At 36.2% G+C, this 19015-nt stretch overlaps 1 protein-coding gene across 2 annotated transcripts in view; it reads left to right on the top strand.

Moving 5' to 3' along the window:
* ARL15 (ARF like GTPase 15) overlaps positions 1-13964 on the top strand; it is a 214940-nt gene extending 200976 nt beyond the window's left edge. For both annotated transcript variants that reach the window (XM_071730671.1, XM_071730673.1), the window contains one exon: positions 10089-13964. In XM_071730671.1, the coding sequence (XP_071586772.1) occupies positions 10089-10241 (153 nt within the window). In that variant the 3' untranslated portion in view covers positions 10242-13964. The remainder of the gene's footprint in view (positions 1-10088) is intronic.
* Positions 13965-19015: the final 5051 nt, after the last annotated feature.

The raw sequence follows: 19015 nt of genomic DNA, 5'->3' as shown, positions 1-19015 counted from the left end.
TAATAATACCAAATGTGGTATTAAGACATCTTGAGCAACAGAACCCCACATTTAAAGACATTATTATACCTTCATCAGACCACGATTTTCACCATCCATTTAAAAATTTTATCAGCTTTGTATTTTCTGTACATAATTGTCTTTTCAATGCGAAGCTTACCTTAGGTGTAATGCTAGGACCTATTGGTAAAACTGCAAGTCAGATTCAGAGAGAAGCAGCTACCTGTCAGTTTGCGGAAGCTGGGTTTCCCTTTGTGCTGGAATTGCTTTATAAATATCTGCCTTTTTTTTTTCATCAATACAGTCATGAGAATGGGGGGTATCACTAGACCATAATCTTCCTTCCTTAAGGTGCTTTTCTTCAGAAATAATCTGGCTTTTTTGTGACGTTGTAAAGTCACTCCAAAGTCATGGATGTACAAGGCAAGCATTAATTCACTTAATCACATTAACAATAGCTTTATTACAGATATTGTTTTAAGCATCTCCAATATTACTGTCAGTAGCTTTTCTTCAAGGAGGCCATAAATTTTATATCTGCTGTCTGTTTGGCCTAGAATTTGGGAATTCTTTGGAAAGGAGTGGGTTTATTTTTATGTAAAAGTTGATATCCTGCCTGAGATATCAGTGCATCTTTCTTCTTGAATGAATATGAAACTCTTGATCTACTGCCTATTATTTCATCTTTGTTCTTGAAGTGTGGATCAGAATAAAGTAGGGTAAGTGGTATCTTGATGTGGTAAGTGAAGAATATTCATTACTCTTTGCTTGTCCCTTCCCATGGTGCCTTTTTATTACAAGACTTCTCAGACAGATGGGACTCTCTCCTGCAGCCTACAGTAATAGGAGAAATAACACTCGATCTTCAAAAAATGAGAGATTCTAGTCTGTTACTATTACATTTAAAAGTCAAAAGAACTTGTTCTTCCGCATCTCATTGTATTAACCCATTTTCTCAAAATTCTCCTGGACAACCCTGTCTTCACTCCTACAAACCTCTGCATTAGTTCTGTAATATGGCTTTCCAATACTGGAAATAGTTACCTAGATTAAAACATCCCTCTCAATGTAAAGTGCTTCTGTTTTCCCCTTTTCTACGAGTCTTCATTAATTTCCTGTCACTTTGGAGGCAGTGGAAAATCGAGTTTTGTACATGTGTGTTCTCTATACCTTTGCATACAGGTCTGTGTAAATTTTCCTCTTGGTATCCTTTTGCTTTATGAAGGAATCTGGAAGCTGTGGGGGTTCTTTCTCAAGCAAAGTCCTATTCACAGGGTTTGGAGGAATTCTGCCATATTTCAAGATGTAGAGATATTAAATCTGAATAAACAGCAATGGGTCTGGAGCTGCTTGGAATACTAGTTAAAAGCAGCGTCTTGCTATGAGTTTGGAAGCATAGGCACTTCCAGAGACCTGGAACTAGAAAACCCAAGCCACAGATTTGTCTCTTCTAACTGCAGGTTAAGGAGGAAATCCTCAGAAACATCTCCTCCTAAGTCTTGGACATAGAGGAGCTGGCAGTGACAGAGTCTCTGGGAGCACTTTTTGCTTCATAAATACTGTATGCTAGCTTTTTCAAAACCAGATTTATTTCACAGTCCCTGCTCTCAAACCAGAAATGGCTAATTGCAGTTAGTTCTGGGCTTCCATTGCCTCTGGGTAGACTTTGCATAACTAATAATACTGCTGTCAGCAAAGGACCTAAAGGGAGGTTGAAACCATCTTCGATTTGTAAACTCTGCTCTGTACCTGGTACGGGACAGGTGAAATAGGCTCAGCCACTGCCTGGTCATCTATGCATGACAGCATGAATCCTGTAGAAGCAGAGCTACTGCTGAAAAAATGCCTTTTCTTTTGTGCTTGTACTGAATGTTGGCTTGGAATGGTTTCAGCAGTGTAAATGTGGGGAGCCAACCACAAAGCTCTTGGAAATCCTTTTCTTCACTGTTGATACAAGAATGCATGTCCATACAGTGTTTTGGTGCTTTGCAGACATGGGCATGGTATACAGATGTTATTTATTCAAGTGCTAGATTTATATACATGTTCAGGCAAATGCAGATGAGTCACATATCCAACTCTCCAGAAAATATGGTTTAACTGTTATCTGAACAGAAAACATGCCATTTGGAGAAAGGGATGTCATAATAAGGATTGATCTTTGGACTTCTCTTTATTCTAAAGGTTATTTTGGCATTCAGCATCACAGGTAAACTTTTTTGGGGGGACGAGTGTGGTAAAAACTCAGCACTTGTGTACCTGTGTCTCAGGTTCAGTTGAAATCACAATCTGTACTTGAAGCTATTATTTTGCTGCTGAAATCAACAGTCTGCTGTTAGTATTATATTGTGAAGTAAAGCATGAATATCTGTGGTTTATTGAAAAAAAATCCTACAGCACTAATCAGATCTCTGAAGTGTATGTAGCTAAAGGTCTTGAGTGTTGAGTTTCTACTAGTTATTTGTACTCCTTACAGTATTTAACTGAAGATGTAACAAAAGCCTGGGTAAGACAATGTAGAGTGATGAGTGATGGTACAGTGAAAGCTTTTAATAGGTTTCTTCTTTGGATATGCTGCTTATTTATTTTTTTTTCTAACAGTTTAGGGCAATGATAGTAATTTAAACAAATTATCCTAAGTTTAAACTGATCTTAAATTCATTCAGTTACTTTTGTTATATCTTAAGAATGCATCTGGATATGCTAAAAATACACTTATCTAGAAAATCGCCCTTAAATGCAGCAAATAGGCATTTTTGTCTCTGTAAGTATGTAGCTGTCAGTACCTGCTGCAACTCAAAGTATGTCAGAAAATGCAGTGCTAAGAGGAATCAGCAGGAGCAGTAACTTAAAGGCTTAGTTGCAGTCTTGTATTAAAGGTGATATCTGATTTCTACTTCTGATGAATTCTTTGGACTGAAGTAAAGAATTACAGCAGTAAATATTAAAGGAAGATATTTTCCTGTCCTTTCATTGCATACATTTTCATACAGTGCCTCCTTCTCTGTTCTCATTGTTTCACTTGTCGCTCAAGAAGGGATACTGTTTTGCTCACTTTGAGGTTGGATATTGTGAGCCCCTATCTTTTTTTTTTCCCAGCACTGTTTGTATGAATTTTCACCTGGAAGTCTGTTGTTTTTTCTATATAGATATACTGCTGCTATTTTCATGTTATCTGTACATCTTCCAGTTGTAGGAAAAGCACATACTTATATAAAGAGAATACACTGGGTTATTGAGACATGGTAGATATATGTTTTTGGGAGCTACCATATTCTTACTACTTCTTTTGAACAACTTAATAGAATGTAACCAAAGAAACTTAATACACCATTGTATCACTTCCTTGAAATGAGCTGATAGTTGCTAGTAGCTTCTCAAAGCCTATCTTTGCTTACACTTGCAAAGCTCATGCAAAGCTCATTAATACATTTGCACCCTCAAGTTTTCTCACTCTTAGCCATTGTACTTGTCCCAGAGTGATTATAATATGACCATATATATCTGTATATAAAACAACAACTTACAAGTTTAAAAAGGCTTCCATGCTCTCCATCCTGATAAATGATGCAATATTTTACAGTAAGCACCCATCTGTATTCATCTTTCAGCTCTTCAGCTCACTCCTTTTTCTTGTATCACACTTGCATTTTCCAGTTCTTTGTGCTCTCTGTTGGAACAGCATGTCTGTGCTGATTTTTGTGGCATCATATTTCTTCATTCAGGTTATGTTTTTGCTTTTAAATATGTCTTTCATCAATCACTTGCGATCTAAAAAGTGTAATGCCTTGTGGCTACTGGATATAGCAAGGATGGAAGGGTGTGTCTGTTCTGCAAAGCAATGTGTAAATTTTTTTGAGGAATATATACAAAAGTGACTGTATTCCTGTTTTTAAAGACATAAGAGCAAAAAATATTGTCCAGATCTATTACTAAGCTAAGCACAAAGTGAAAGTGTTTTAGGTAATATGTTTAAAAAAGGAGGATTAAAAAAAAACTTAAAATGGAAACACTAATTTGTAAAATAATTCACCACTACCTGTGATTACCTGTACAAAAAGGCTTCTAATAGTTTTGCAACCTTGTGTAGAAAAATTTCTTACCCTGCCACCACACAGAAATGCTGAAGAAGACAGTCTTGGGCTTGGTTTATTTTTCTACTTTTTTTTTTTTTTGCTTTGGCAGTTTGTATTTAAAATTTTAAAAATAAATAAATAAATAGAAGAGCAGCTCAGTTACATAGTTTTTATTATCATAAGACGTACTGAATTGATTGATTGCAAATTCTTACCTTGCACAGATCTTGGATTCAGTGGCACATAAAACTCAGCTAGCAGTGAAATATTTAGCTTCCAAAAACTAGAATTTAAGAGGTTTCCTATGGTTGGCAGTGTTGTTTAACCTCAAATGACATTCCTGGGAATAGCCTTGTGCATAGGTTGCTCCAGATCACAACATATCACTCTCCCTTCCCTTCAACTGAGACACTTTCATTCCCCTCCCTGTTGCGTAAGAGGTATTCCTTGTGGATGCTATAAATATGAGGTATAAGTGTTTCAGGGGGAGTACTTATGAGACACAGGTGCATTACAGGGGTCCCTCTAGAAATGGATGAGATCACTGTTATGAAGAAGCATATGAGCAGGCACACATGAAGTCAGGGGGATATGAAGTATCTCTGTAGGAAGAATAAACATAATGAAATTTCTGCTGGCAATTTTGCATGTTAGAGCAGCTGTTCTGGTCAGACAAGGGGTCCTTTTTAGCCAAGTGTGTGTCAGATAAAGAGCTTCCTAGCATATTTGTAGGGTAAAGCATGAGAGTGTTAACTCTCATACAAAAGTGTATTGAGCTAGTTGATTTAAGATGAAGTGGCTACTGATCCATTCCACCCATACTTATAAATCACTATACTCAGAACCGGACCAGCAGAAAAGTATCTGTAGCAGCTCAAGAGGCTCTGCAGCTTGCAGTTCAGCACAGTAACATAAACTACAGTGGATTTCAATTTACTTTTTAGCATCAGCAATGGGTTCCACTCTATGGTTAGTTGGTCACCATTTGTGGTTTCTATGTAATTTGCCAGAATTTCCTTTCTTTTGTTTTCTGTTTTCCTTTTTTAGACATTACTTTTTTTACCTCTAATACCATCCTTTTCCTTATAGCAACCATTGAAAGCTTTTTTTGTTTCTTTTAAAGTCTTCTGTAGCAGTATAAATATACTCTGAGCCTCTAATTACAGTGTGTTTTTTCTATGCCACCTGCACGCATTTTACCTTTTTAGCTGCACAGTTCACTTTCTTTAAGTTATTCATTTTATGTAGTTTCCCTTTTTAAAACTTAATGTTATGTGATGGGCTTTGGGCTTTTTTTTCTTCTCCAAGGATATTGGATTAGTGCATGCTTTGGTCACTGTTATAGGCAACTTGTCTGCTGGACTCAGCAATCAAAATTGCCTCTCTGTCCTGCACATTCTAAGAAGTTGCTGCAAAATGCAGATTTATATGATGTCTGGAAAGGAAATCTCATCAGAATGAAACTTTCCGTGTGAATATGAGGAACCCTGGTTTCCCATTATTACCACATTTCTTGTCCATGCAGATTTGGGATAGATGAATGAAGCACTTATTGTGGTTAATAAGGAGATTCAGAAAATTAGGTTATTTTAGTTAACTTTGTAACTCCACCAGTAGTACTCTTACAGTAGTACTTTCTTAATCCCATAAAAGTCCTTGAAAAAAATCATACTAGGGAGGGCACCGAGATGCCTGTGCAACACTTGATTAGATATAATATACAAGTGTTGTTACTTTTTTTTTCCAGTAAAATTGCTCAGTAAAACAGAAATGTTTTTAAAAATATATTTTACCCATTAAATTCAAATGCAGCCTGACAATGTAAGTTGCTACCTGAAGTCTTCATTTGCTTACAGCAGACTAATCAGAGTGGGTTAAAAACTTTTTTATGCTGTTGAAGTTTGGTATTAAAATTTTGAATTCAGATGGAAAATAATACTTTCAATCAGCTTTATTATATTGAGTAATAGATAGAAATTGCTCTATAATAATTTGCTGCAATACATAAATTTTCCTGTGTGTCATATGTTCATGTGTTTTGTGAACTGGCTCTGTGAAGTTCAGTAACAGAACATATGAAAGGTTTCAGCAGAGCTTGGTTACTCAGTTTATGTATATCAATTTAGTAACATCAGTTCCACACTGATGTACTAATTTACACCAGCTGAGGTATGGGCACCAGTCCTTTTATTGTCCTCTTGACTTTTCTAGCACGTAGGTTAGCAACATTTGATAACCATATGCTTAGTGCATTGTGCCAGTAGAATAGGACTTAGAAGGTGGACTGTGGGAAGAGTGGGAATAATTACAATCTAAATTGTTAGGTTTTATTGACTTCAGAATGTGGCATAAATATAATGTCAGCTTCTCTATAAAACAAGGCTCCCGTGTGGAACCAAGACATGCAGTGATGCCCTGTAAAATAGTAGTAGAGAAGACTCAGAATTGTGGACATTTAATCCATGTATTTTCTTCTGGGATTGTATTTTAAAAATCTAGCAGTCCCAAAATTAACACTTAAAAATGCAAAGCCAGTATGTAAATGAATGCCTAATATGTCAGATATCTGAAGCATGTTGGAGTCTTTATGATTTGCTTGGGCATCCATGAACAGACAGAAAACTTTCCACTGTTTACACAAGAGGACAGGACAAAAGGAGCTCACCTTCTTAGGAGCTCACCCCTTTCTTATCATTGCAACTGAAGGGAATTGTAAAGCAGTTACTGCTGATTACTGATGATAATGCAAGCTAGGTGAGTGAGTATTCAAAGAGTCTCAGCTTCCTTTGGGTATTTTGGTAACTAATGTGCATTCTCTTATGAAATCTGGTAGGAAATGAGTGAGAATGGTGGTCAGCAGGGTAGATAGCAACTAGAGAAATGAAAGCGGATGGAGAGCTGAGAGCATTCCAGTGGAAAACTCAACTCTATAAACGAGTTGGGCATCTGATTGTGTTGGTCTATTTTCATGTAGTTGTTTCACCACTTGTATGTAAGAAAGGGTTCCTTTTAAAGTAAAAAATAAATTACTTGGTTTTAGAAATGAATGATATCTTCTGCCTTAAAAGGGAAAGAAATTATAGTGAATTGGAAAATACATGTATCCAAAAATTTAGTGCTAAAAGTTTCAGAGATGTAAAGCCTGCTTGCAAAGGTCTGGACATTAGGAAGGTCTGAAGTTTAAATGGGAAAATATAGTCACATACCATGGAGTGTCCCTTGGGTTGTGGAAAATCACCTCTGTGCTACTTCTAGTTTAGTTATTTACTAAGCTACTTAGTGTTATCTTCTATATTTGGATTTAGAGACAAGTCATCTAGCAAATAAATTTTAGTTGATGTTGGGCATCCAAATTAATTTATCTGCAATAATTTATCTGCAAACTTTGTTCCACTAATCAATTAATGCTGTTTTGCTACTGAAGTGGAAATTCTGTCTTGGAGTCTACAGTCACTGAAACATAGCTTAAAGATATTATGCCTTTCTTGTCTAGAGACTACCTTGGTATCCAATGTCATATTTGCCCACAAACACACAAGACTCAACACTAGTCTGTTTACAGCCATCATGTCCTTTTGTGTGTGTTTCTAGATACTTAATGCTTTTAAACCCAAGTATGCATCTTATAATGTAATGACCTTTCCCTGATAATTTCAGTGCAATCTATAGCCTTAATTCTGTGTAAGTAAGATAGCTGACAGACTTCAATGAGCTCAAGGGGCTGATAGCAATAGTCTTCCAGTAGAGGGGGTGTGATGGACATCTCTGGGTCGTGGGTCTGAAACATCTCAACTTACTCAGCCATATTTGTCAGCTGAACTCCAGCAGGCTGCTCTATCTGCTATTGCTTTGTTAATGCTCTGTGCAGCTTTTACTTCCTCCCCTTATTTAGCAGTTGAAAAGTCTGGCACTGAAACAGGCAAGAGAGCTTTCCTACCCTGCTTCTGCAGTACCATGACCAGTACCATTAGGTCATTATATTAATGGGGGTAATTTCACATTGGTGGCACTTCAGCTACTGGAAACATTTAGGTTCTAGTCATGTATAACTGTGTTAACATCAGTGCTAATATGGCACTGAGGTGGCAATTTAACAAAGTGCATATGCTCATACTAAAATACTAGTTGTTTAAGCCCTCTTTATTTCAATTTGTACATTTTCTGAAATTTTTTTTAGAGGAAGTGAATATCACATACCTCGCTTCATTTTCAAATGTTTGCAGGTTGCTATTTATACAGTTCTACTTAGCTGAATATACATTTTAAAAGGTTCCACCTGCATCTTTGCTGGGGAAGCAAAGTTCCCATAACCACCATTTTTTGTCCTTATTTTTCCTTTCTAAAAAATAAGAAATGTTTCCTGCCACATTGTCACAGTTGAATTCTGATTTATGTGATTTAGAACAACTACAGTTAGCTTCCTCTATGAGAAAGCATTACTAGGTAAACAAACTGTTGTGTAGACACTACAAGAGCTGCATAAAGATTTTACAGCTTGTTTGGGCTTGCGAAGCCTTTTTTTTTATTGTTTATTTCTCCTTTTATTCCCCCTGCACATAGAACCTCACACAGTGTGTCTCCAGTTGCCTGTCTGGGGCCTCTACTGCCTACCACAATACAAGTAACTCTTCCTGTTGTGCATATTTGTGGCACAGTCTGTGATAAAATAAAATTAAGAATATTTGGCAATAATTACAAGGAGCAAGAATGTTCAAACTAAGTCAGGACTAAATATTTCTGTTGGTATGGTGACAATAGTGAGTACTGATGAATATAATTTTGGACTATGAAACGAAATGGCTATTTTGACAAGTCAAACAAGAGTAGACTCTTGGATCAGATAGTTTTGGATCAGATGCTAGCAAAGACTAAAGTTTTGATAAAAACAGCAATCTGTGGACCAAAATAACCTGCAGGCTGCATTCTACTCTAAAGAGGAACAAAAAATATGTTTTGATATTGTACTTGCTACATTGTATTGTGCTTGTACATTGCAGGCTAATATTGTATTGAAAAGGAATTGGAATATACTACTAAATGAAAATAATTTCTTTCTCAGTCTTACTGTGGGTCTGTGTTTGTCTTGACAGCTGATGTCTGTCAGTGATGACTGGTTTGTCCAAGAAATGGCATCTTCCTTAGTTACTTTGTCAAGATTTATCCACCTTTAAACTTACAGTTCTATATTACATCATATTGTTATGCATCCTTGATGCACAGTTGGTGCAGAAGTAAAAATAGAATGAGTTTAATTAAAATGTTTCCTTCTTTATAGGCATTATTAGGCATTGTTAGCGAGCAGCTGAAATCTGCTGGAATGTGCGGGATTTTGAACTAAGAGTTGCAGAAAAGACTATGTCTCATGTATAATAGTTATTACTATCCTAATTTCATTTGTATGCTAGTCTTCTGTATATAATTTCAGAAAAAATAATGGATTTTGGAAGAGTTTTAGTTTGTCTAGTGCTCTCAAAGTCATCATGAAACCCTTTTCTATAGCTTACCTTGACTGGAAGTTAGGATTTGTGCTTTTTTGGCAGTTCATTTGTATAATTAGAATAGTCTGGCCACAAATTCTGCATCTCTACTGTTTACCAGTTGGAGCATGATGAAACAGCTTTAACATGAAAATACAAACAAAACCTGAAATTTCTTAGTTACTTTTGCTGTTTTGGCTATGTTTTTGAACACTTTTTTCCTGTGCTTTGCTCTTTGCCTTAAGTCCATGTAATTCTTCCCCAGACCTCCCAGGCTGTCAAATATATGGGCAGAATGGTAGCTTCCAATCAGGTCACTCAACCCTAAATAAAACATATGTGTCATGTCATATAACCTGTATTATAAGAACAGCTGTGGGTAAGATTCTAAAAATGAATATCCTGATCTTCCTACATGGGTTTCTTGGTGGTTTGGTTTGGTTTTTTTAGGTGAGATGAGAAACAAAGAGCTGTCGTTATAATACTAATCATTTTCATTTTGTCTTTTTTTTTTTTTTTTTTTTTGCCTCACTAGATTAAAAAATATTTTGAACTTGAGCCACTTGCACGTGGAAAGCGCTGGATTCTTAAGCCCTGCTCCTTGGATGATATGGAGGCAGTAAAGGACAGCTTCTCCCTTCTAATAAACTTGTTAGAAGAGAGAGACTTCGAGCCTTCAAGAATGTGAAATGCAAGAGAGAAGAGTGGTTCTTCAGCCATCGCTGTACCTGCACATTCTGCTCACAGCTTAATGGTGGTGTGGTATCAAGACAATGCTGTGATATGTTCATACACAGCTGGTGCAGAATGTTCTTTTGTTCAAATATTCTGTGAATCAGGTACACAAGTATTTCCAGTAAAGTTATCTACACTACTGAAATAGGGAGTTCTTCTTTGTTTACCATTATTTCTGCACACTGCATGTTGCTTTCTTGCGTTGTGATCATCCTTGATAGGAATTTTACATGCACAAAAATAACTTAGCCTGTAAAGGAGGACTTCTTGCTGACTTGGTTTTTAAAAAGTACCTAATGAATTAAGGATTTGTGAGACTAATTTGAATTAGCTTGTTTACTGACCCTGCAGTCTGGAAAGCACAGCTACTGACAACCTTAATAGGATATCTTAAAGCTAAGCAGTTTAATATTAATCAATGGAAAGGTTAGTCCTGAAGTTTTAGTAAGTGAAAACACAGTTGACAAGTTAGTTGGTTCCTCTTCTAAAGTCACTGCATCACCTTGTCAAGTGCAGAACAGTTTTTTTCCTGGAAGTTTCCTGAAAGTTAAATCAGCAGACAGATACGTGCAGATAACAGTATTTGGGGAAAATAGGTGACATAAACAGGGGATCTAAGTAACAATATATTTAGAGATAAAATAATTAATTTTCACTGAAAATAGTTTTCTGTAATAGAAGTGAAGCAAGTTTCTGCTAAATCAGCTGTGGAGGCTTTACTACTGGTTAGATGTATCACTGTTTTTGAATAAGGATTGCTTCCTTTGTCACTTACTCATAGAGCAGTACTGTTACCGTCACATTGAAAAGGCAACTATACCACAATTAAGGCCCTTACAGTGTTTGTACCCTAAGTTTGTCTTTTCAACGGATTTTAGCTTCTTCTTTCAAACTTTGTCTGGGCTAAATGTTACTTAGCAGACAAAATGTATTCATTGGAAACAATGTAATTTGTAATATATTTGAAAAAATCCCTTTTGGTTCCCATAACACAGTGAATATTTCCTCTTTCCAAGTTTTCCCCAGTGTAGGTTTGCATTTTTTTGGCTGCCTTTTGTTGATTTTTAATAACCATACCAGAATATTTTGTTCAATAAAGAAACATACCAGGTCACTGGTTCAACATGAAATTAGTCACAACAGGGTATGTGCAGATCAGTCACTGGGCTGGTGCACACCTTGAGTGTTGTGCCTTGTGCATCTAGCTTACCCTCATGCATGACTGTCAGTAAACACAAACCATAGTTATGTGTCAGTGGTTCCTCATTGATTCTGCTTGTGTTTTGAAACTTGTAACTCCTTTTTTGGGGGCTTTAAGCAACATATCCATTTATTTTTTAAGTTTGAAGTTTATTGTAGTTTCTCACTACCGTCTATGGGGATAAGAAAACATCAACAATTAACTTTTAGAGGTCTATAAAACTATTTCTCTGATAATTACAATTATACTCTTTGTTAAAAAAAAATTAAACAGGTTTTTTTTGTTTGCTTTTTGATTTCCACTGCTTTCTCGCAATGCTCCCTTCAGAATTAATCAGAATTATTTCTACTCAACTGCATGGCCTGATGATCACTGTACTTGCTAGTATAAGAAAGAAACCAGGAAAATGGTAAGCTCCTTGTTTAATTTTGTGATAGACTAAGCAGAAAGCCTGAAGGGCATCTTTGATTTGTCTTCTGTATCCTGCAAGGCTAAGCACCTCACGCCTAATACCTTTGGAAATATCCTAGAACTGGAATTGTTCAATTTAAAGCACATAGAGAAGCCCTGTGTTGGTTCAGTTCTGTCTGTACTGTTTAGATGGGACCCAGCTGCCCATCAGTCTCTCTTTTGTGGATTTAAGGAGGCTCCTTTCTCCATATTTAAAGTGGAACTGGATCAAATTTGAAGTTGCAGATGCTCTCTTAGCTGACATGAGCTTAGAGGCTACCGTCCTGAGATTTCCATGAGGTTTCCATGAGATTTCCAGATTTCTGTCCTGTGTAGGGACAATGACAAATAAGTGGTGGGAAGGTGTGTAAGAATTGTTTCCCCGAGAAGGCAGGCATTTTTGTGAGGGGAAAGGGGGACTTGGAGCTTTTACTGCTTTTTTATTGAGCATTACTTAGAAGAAAAGAGATAATTTCTTTTTTCACTGTTTTCCCCCTTCTTTCCCATATTAAAGCTATGGACCAAAGATACACAGATGAAAAAAAGCCCAACTATATTACATTCTTAAACCATACCTACCTGTCCTGTCAGTGAGCCTGGTCCAAAAACGTTAGAGTTTCCAAGTTACACGTTGATCATGATTTCCCAACTATGCACTGTTGGGAGGTGCTACATAACTAACATGCAAAAGGCCCAAGTACTTGAGAGTATGGCTCTGCCATGTGCCAGTGGCCTCTTAGACTTGGACCTTTTGATGCTTAATGTTTTTTTCTTTAGTATAATGCCAACTGCACAGGAGCAGTAATTTTTTTTTTTCAGAATGATTTTGAATATGCTTTTTCTTACTAATACAGTGATCATTCCTCACTACAAGTTGAACAATACCTCATAAGTGCTTAAGGCTAAGACCAACGCTTAACTTTACTTTGAATGTAGTTCTTCTGTGGTTTTCTGTTGTGGATGGACTTAATGGATGTGTAACTTTTTGATGTCTTTTAAACACCTTCACCTTTTTACAGAGGGATTAAAAAATGTTCATAGAGGCTCACATCACATTTCCTTGTCTAAAGTGTTGTTGAATGCTCTGGCTACAGTAAGCTACAGATACTCTGGATACAGTTTTTCTTCATATGACCAGTCTCAATTGTTTGGGGATTTCTTGTTTTGTTTCTTGATTTGTTTTTTTGGGTGTTGTTTTTTGATTGTTTTTTTCAGATGTTCATCATTTAGGTGAAATAAACTTGGGCACTAGGCTATACTTTCCATGCAAGTTCATTAAGGAGTGAACATTGTCTTTTTAAAAAAGATATTGTGCTTTAATGTTCTTTAGCCATCTGTTAAATTACTTTGTGTGTGTATGTGTGTATACCCACATTGGGCTTCTTCTCAGACCTGTGGCTGTCTGCAGTGTCTCGGCCGTCACAAGGAAAACATTATCAATCAGTATCCAACAACAGCTGCTTTTGACAAGCTTCTGTCTGCTGCCCAATACTTTACAACTTGTCAGTAAGACCTCTTTGTCTAACCACCCTGAACTGGTAATCTTACTGCTTCCACGTTTTGTCCTGTACTTGTACTTCTAGCATTTGTATGGAAAAAAAGTTAAATCTTAGTGAGTTTTGATATTCTTTCTTGCTGTATAATGCTCCGTGTGTATTTAGCTTGCCTCTTCAAATGCGCTATACAGAAGTCTGTGATGTATTATTTCATTTAACTTCTTGCATTTCATTATATTTATAGAAGTTGCAGATTTTTGTACCGTATTAGTTAATACAGTTGCCTTTTGTAATGGCAATTAATTTATATTACAAAAGTTTGTATCTTTACTGTAGTCAAAAGTATTAGTTAACTGCCATATTATCTTGACTTTATATGACAAACACAGTGTCTATAGTCAGAAGTTGTCACATTCAAGTGGACAACTGCTGACATGAGGAACTTGTAAACTTGTACTGTTTGTGATTTATACATGATTTCCACAATCAAAAAAATTTAAAAAATAATAAAAAAATAATAAAAAATAAACACTGTGTCGAGTTGACCTGCTGAGTTTGGATTTCTTGAGCAGTAGCAACTTTGTTTGGGAGTATGGTGTATTACCTTAATTTGGAATTTTTGAGATAAAGTATTTACTCCTAGATGAAAAAAATACACTGCTCTGTAATCATTGCTAACTTACATGTAGTTACACATTCATACACACAGATATGTATGAAATAGAAAATTCAAAAAATTGGGTGATTTTTTTCCATAGGAGGATGTTGTTACTCTGGAAATATATCTGAAAGATATTGCAGGTTTATTGCTAGAGCAGAGACTGGAATAATCTTTGCACACTTATTCCATATTAAACAGACACAGAGGGATCTGTTTATATTACTAGAAATTATTCTTAAATAAATTGCCACGGCAAAGTGCATTACCAAAAAAATCTACAGAAGTTGATTACAGGAAGATACTATGGGAGAAATAAAAGCTTGCTGAGACAACTCGGTTTTATCCTATTAAACACTGAGTAGAAGAGACTCTCACAATGTAAGTTGAAACAGCTGATGAAAGTACATCACTGCTGAGCCATACTGGAGTTGCTGATTCAGCTACACAGGTATGCTTTTTTTCAGTTTGTATTTTTAAATATGCCTTTGACCAAAACGAGGATGGAAATGAAAGATTTGAAAACTCGGAATATTTTTAAAATTATATTGTTTTGTCTAAAAAGGAAGTGAAAAATCAGCTAATCATTCCTCAGTTGATAGCTCTTGAAAGAATTTTCATTAGCTCATTAGCCCTTTGACCTAATAGTTCAAACAAATAAAAACATCTGTTTGTGTCAGCTGTAGGGTTAGTCATCCAGGCCTTAGGTTAACATGAGGATGGGAGAGTCCCATAACCTATGTAGAAAAAAAAAAAAAAAGTACCTTTTTCAGTATTTCCAGTTGAAAAGGGGCTGTGAAATCAAGTAATGTTGCTGAATGCTGTTCTATGAGAAGATTTTAAAGGAGCATTTTCCTTCTCAATCTTCAGCCCTCAAAGGTGAACTGACTAACTTCATTGCGTAGGTTGGACTCAAGGTCGGGGCTGAGACATGAACCAGTTCTAAAACATTCATGATTAGTGCTATCTGCTTATATTTCAGCTTTTCTTACAGCTATATTTAGAGAAGCCAAAGTATGCTATATGTATTTCTTGTTCATTCTCCAGATTTCACAGGAAAATGTAATACTGTGATTTTCAAGTCCACCATTAAGCCATACCAAGTACCAAATATACATGTCTTTTAAATACCTCCAGGGATGGTGACCCAAAACATATGTTTGTGTGTTAGGCACCTTGAGCACTTCCACTTATGATGTCTTAAATATGCCTTAGTTTTTTAACCATGGGCACTGTCAGGAAAAATCAGTTGTTCAAATATTGGTGCTAAGAGCAGTCTGTGCAGCTCCAGTTATCCATAGCAATAAGGTGGGGAGAACTGAAGTGAGATTTTTTGATCACCTGGTTGTCAGATTTACAGTAAACCCGACAAAACTGTTTAGCACAAAGTCCTGTGCTGGTTTGGCATAACTATAAAAATTAAGAGTTGAGGGTCTGAAGAACAGGAATGATAAAATTCATGCCCCACCATAATACTATTAAGGGGTCAAGAAAGACTCAGTGCCTAAAAATAGCCTGTTTTTTGGTAAAGACTCTATTTGTAGTGAGAAGCTTTTTAATAGTAATTATAAGCACAGAAACATTTCCTCACGTAGGAAGATTTATGCATATATTTGAGAACTTACCCACATGCTAATAAGGAAGATGTATGGCTCATACTTATTATGTTCATGTGCAATACAAGTATGAGCCATTCACAATAAATTTTCTCAATTCTCACTATTAGATTGTGAGCTAAAACTGACAAAAAAATAAACCCACCAATCACAGCACTTCTTTTTTTACCTGTCACTTTGAAATAGCAAAATGCTGTTGTTCATTTTTATTACTATGCCATGTAACTATAATTTGTTGCATTTTGGTGTGCACTGGAAAGTATTTGCATTTATTAAGTAAAACAAGACTAAAATAAATCCTTTTGTGGTTTGGCAACTTCCATGCATGAAGAACTGCCTCTTTTCTAAGAAAACATTTACTGTTGTAGTACAGAAGCCTCATATTATAGTCTCATTAGAAATTACTGCAAACTGAAATGCTAAATCACGGAAATCCCAAACAAAAGAGCTATGTTTTATATGCATAGTCCCAAAGATAGCATGGAGGAGAGAGCAAAATCATGACTTGCATAAACATGTTGCAAAACCAAACCAAGTTTAATGGCCAATCACACAGCAAAGCATTCGGAATTTTAACAATGTGACAGTCTTGGATTGAGAAGGTTGATAAATTTTTCAGGATCAAAAGGCCATCTTGTAAAAATTTTAATTTTATGGTAGGTTATATTTTGGGCCTGTCAACTTTGACACAGTCCCTCTAAACCAACTATTCCTGCTGTGTGTTAAGGTTGGCACTCTACAAATTTCTTCTGCAGAAATTAATTAATTCTGCATTGTTTTAACACATGCTAAAATAACATTTTCTGTCCTGTGTTACTGTATCTCATTATCTTGAAAGCACATACTATTTTCCACTACTACTCATCTTGCTATTTTATTGAAACAAAAGCTTCATGTACATCTCATAGTAGGATTTATGTGCTATCATACTGAATATCCTAACTTCAGAGAAGCTAATACACCCAAAGTGTATATTATATACATTTCAACGACCCCATTTCTGCCAAGCAGGCAGAAAAACTATTATTTGGGGAGGGTTTTAATGCTTATAAAAACAAATGTCTATTTACAAAATGGAATCAGGATTATTTTGTTAATAGCATTCTCATGTGTGGTGTCTATAAGACCTAGACAGTCAAGATGTGAATGACATTTTACCATTTAGAATTAACACCAGTGAAATTGCAGTATCTGGGAAATTGATTTTTTATTTAATAGTGTAATGAACAAAGCAATCTCATTGTTGCCTCAATATTTACCATTCTACAGAGGAGAAATGAACATTCATGTCAATAATGTAAATTATAACAACCCTAGCACATGAAGTATCTGAAGCTAAGGTTAATTTATTAAAAAAAAAATACTAATTGCCTTTTCTGAAGATATTTTAATATATTATTTGCAGGACTGTGACTGATGTAGAAAGGTTTGCTGTTTACCATTAAAATATAGAGCATGACCTTTTGGTTACAGTAAATACAGTACTGCAGGTCTGGTAAAGTCATCATGTATACTAAAAGTATTGAGATCATTTACCTCACATTCCTCCCTATTAGCTTCCACAATTAACATGATCCACAGCTGAGAAAATAATTCTAGTTGTCAGTGATAGATGGGGTGAAATCGTCAATCACTGAAGTCGACAGTATTATTTTTAAAAGATACTGCAAACAAATGTTTACCCAGAGATAGCAGGATGTTGCTGAGATTTTGTTCTTCAGGGATCTCTCATTTTATTCACATGGCAAGCTGATTTTAGCTGATTTTAGTGCTCACTTTTAGGCCAAAGAGACAAAGAGAGCTTAGCTTTTTTTTTTTTTTCTTTTTTTCTTTATCACGAGGCACATCAAACACTCAAGTGCCAAATCTTTAAGAATAAGGAACATTCCTGGTAACTGAGGTCTGAGAGAGAACTTCAGCGTTTTGAATATTTATTTTCTTTTCTTGATATGATGTGCATGAGGTTTCCATTCAGGCCTGTCTCCAATGAGGGGTGCCAGTACTATAGGATTCTGCTATTATGTGCTATGTAAGTATCTCCCTTACTTTAAGTACTTCCTTTTAATATCAGAAGAATTTTAATAACAAAGTCAAATATTCTGTGCTGGTTTCATATGTAGATGTATCAGTCACCTAGACATTAAAGAAAATGTATATGATATTTGTAGAGAGGAAATCTCTTGGTTTTTTATTCTCCATGCTGAGAAGAAATCTCCCATAAAACTGTTTTCAGGTGGTGTGTCTGTTCTGGTTGCTTGTGAGAGATTCAGAAGGCAGTTTTGTGTTTAGTTTTGGTTCAAATATAAAGGAACTGTTTCTTCTATGAAGTCTGGCATTTTATACTACCTACATACTGGTGATTAGCATTTTCTCAAGCATTTTTACAGCTGTAAGAACCACTTCACTTCTAAGATGATTAAGGCCTCAAGAAGGTGTAAGTACTATTTGCAGTTACTGATTTTATTCCTTTAATTCCTGCCTGCATTCAGCATTTTAAAAAACCCTCAGTGGTCACACATGCTTACATGCATCTCTCCTGTGTCATGCAAGCATCTCCTCAGAGTGTCTGTTGAGGCAGCTCCAGAGTTCCCTTGCACTCAAAAGGACAGGTAAATTTCCAGTTTTGTCCATATCAGACACAGTATTCTGTCCTCTTTCCACAAGAATATGCATTAAGACCCATTTCTCACCACCTTTTGCATTGCTATATTTGCATATTTTGGATGGGGACTGTGCTTCATGCAATAACTGGTCTGTGATGATGAGTTTAACTTTAATAAAGCAGGGGCTACTACAGGAGGAACAGCTCTGAAGTTCTGTTTCATGAGGTTACAATAAAAATAGTAATCAGAAAATGTAACTGTTATTCAATGAGGTTTGAGTATAACTAAAAACCAAGATCAAACATGTCCTGTTCCATCTGATTCTGAAAATGGAGATTCACAGTAATCTCAGAATTAAACCAGGAAAAGTTGCCAAGAATAGATGTTGTCCAGTTGAGCAAGAGGGTTACAGGCGATTAGCCCAGTGTATCTGGAGATACAGGCCACCACTGCAAATGACACTGAACCCTCCATCTCTCTAATGGGAAGCAGGGATCTGCATCTGCCTGAACCTAAGGCAGAGCCAATGTAAGGCATTTGGTATGTCTGCCACGGAGCTGAGGGGACATGCCAGTCTCAGGAGATCCTGACAGTGGGTCATGCTGGCTCACATCTCGCCCCCAGCCCAGTCCTGGTAAAGCCTGCATCTCACCAGCACTCTGCCTCTGGTGATGGAGCTCCACCTGATTTGGTACAAGCTGCG

This window comes from Heliangelus exortis, chromosome Z (assembly GCF_036169615.1).
Source record: "Heliangelus exortis chromosome Z, bHelExo1.hap1, whole genome shotgun sequence".
NCBI classification, from domain to species: Eukaryota; Metazoa; Chordata; class Aves; order Apodiformes; family Trochilidae; genus Heliangelus; species Heliangelus exortis.
The sequence above is the reverse complement of the archived record's forward strand: the minus strand, read 5'-3'. Positions and strand labels throughout refer to the sequence as shown.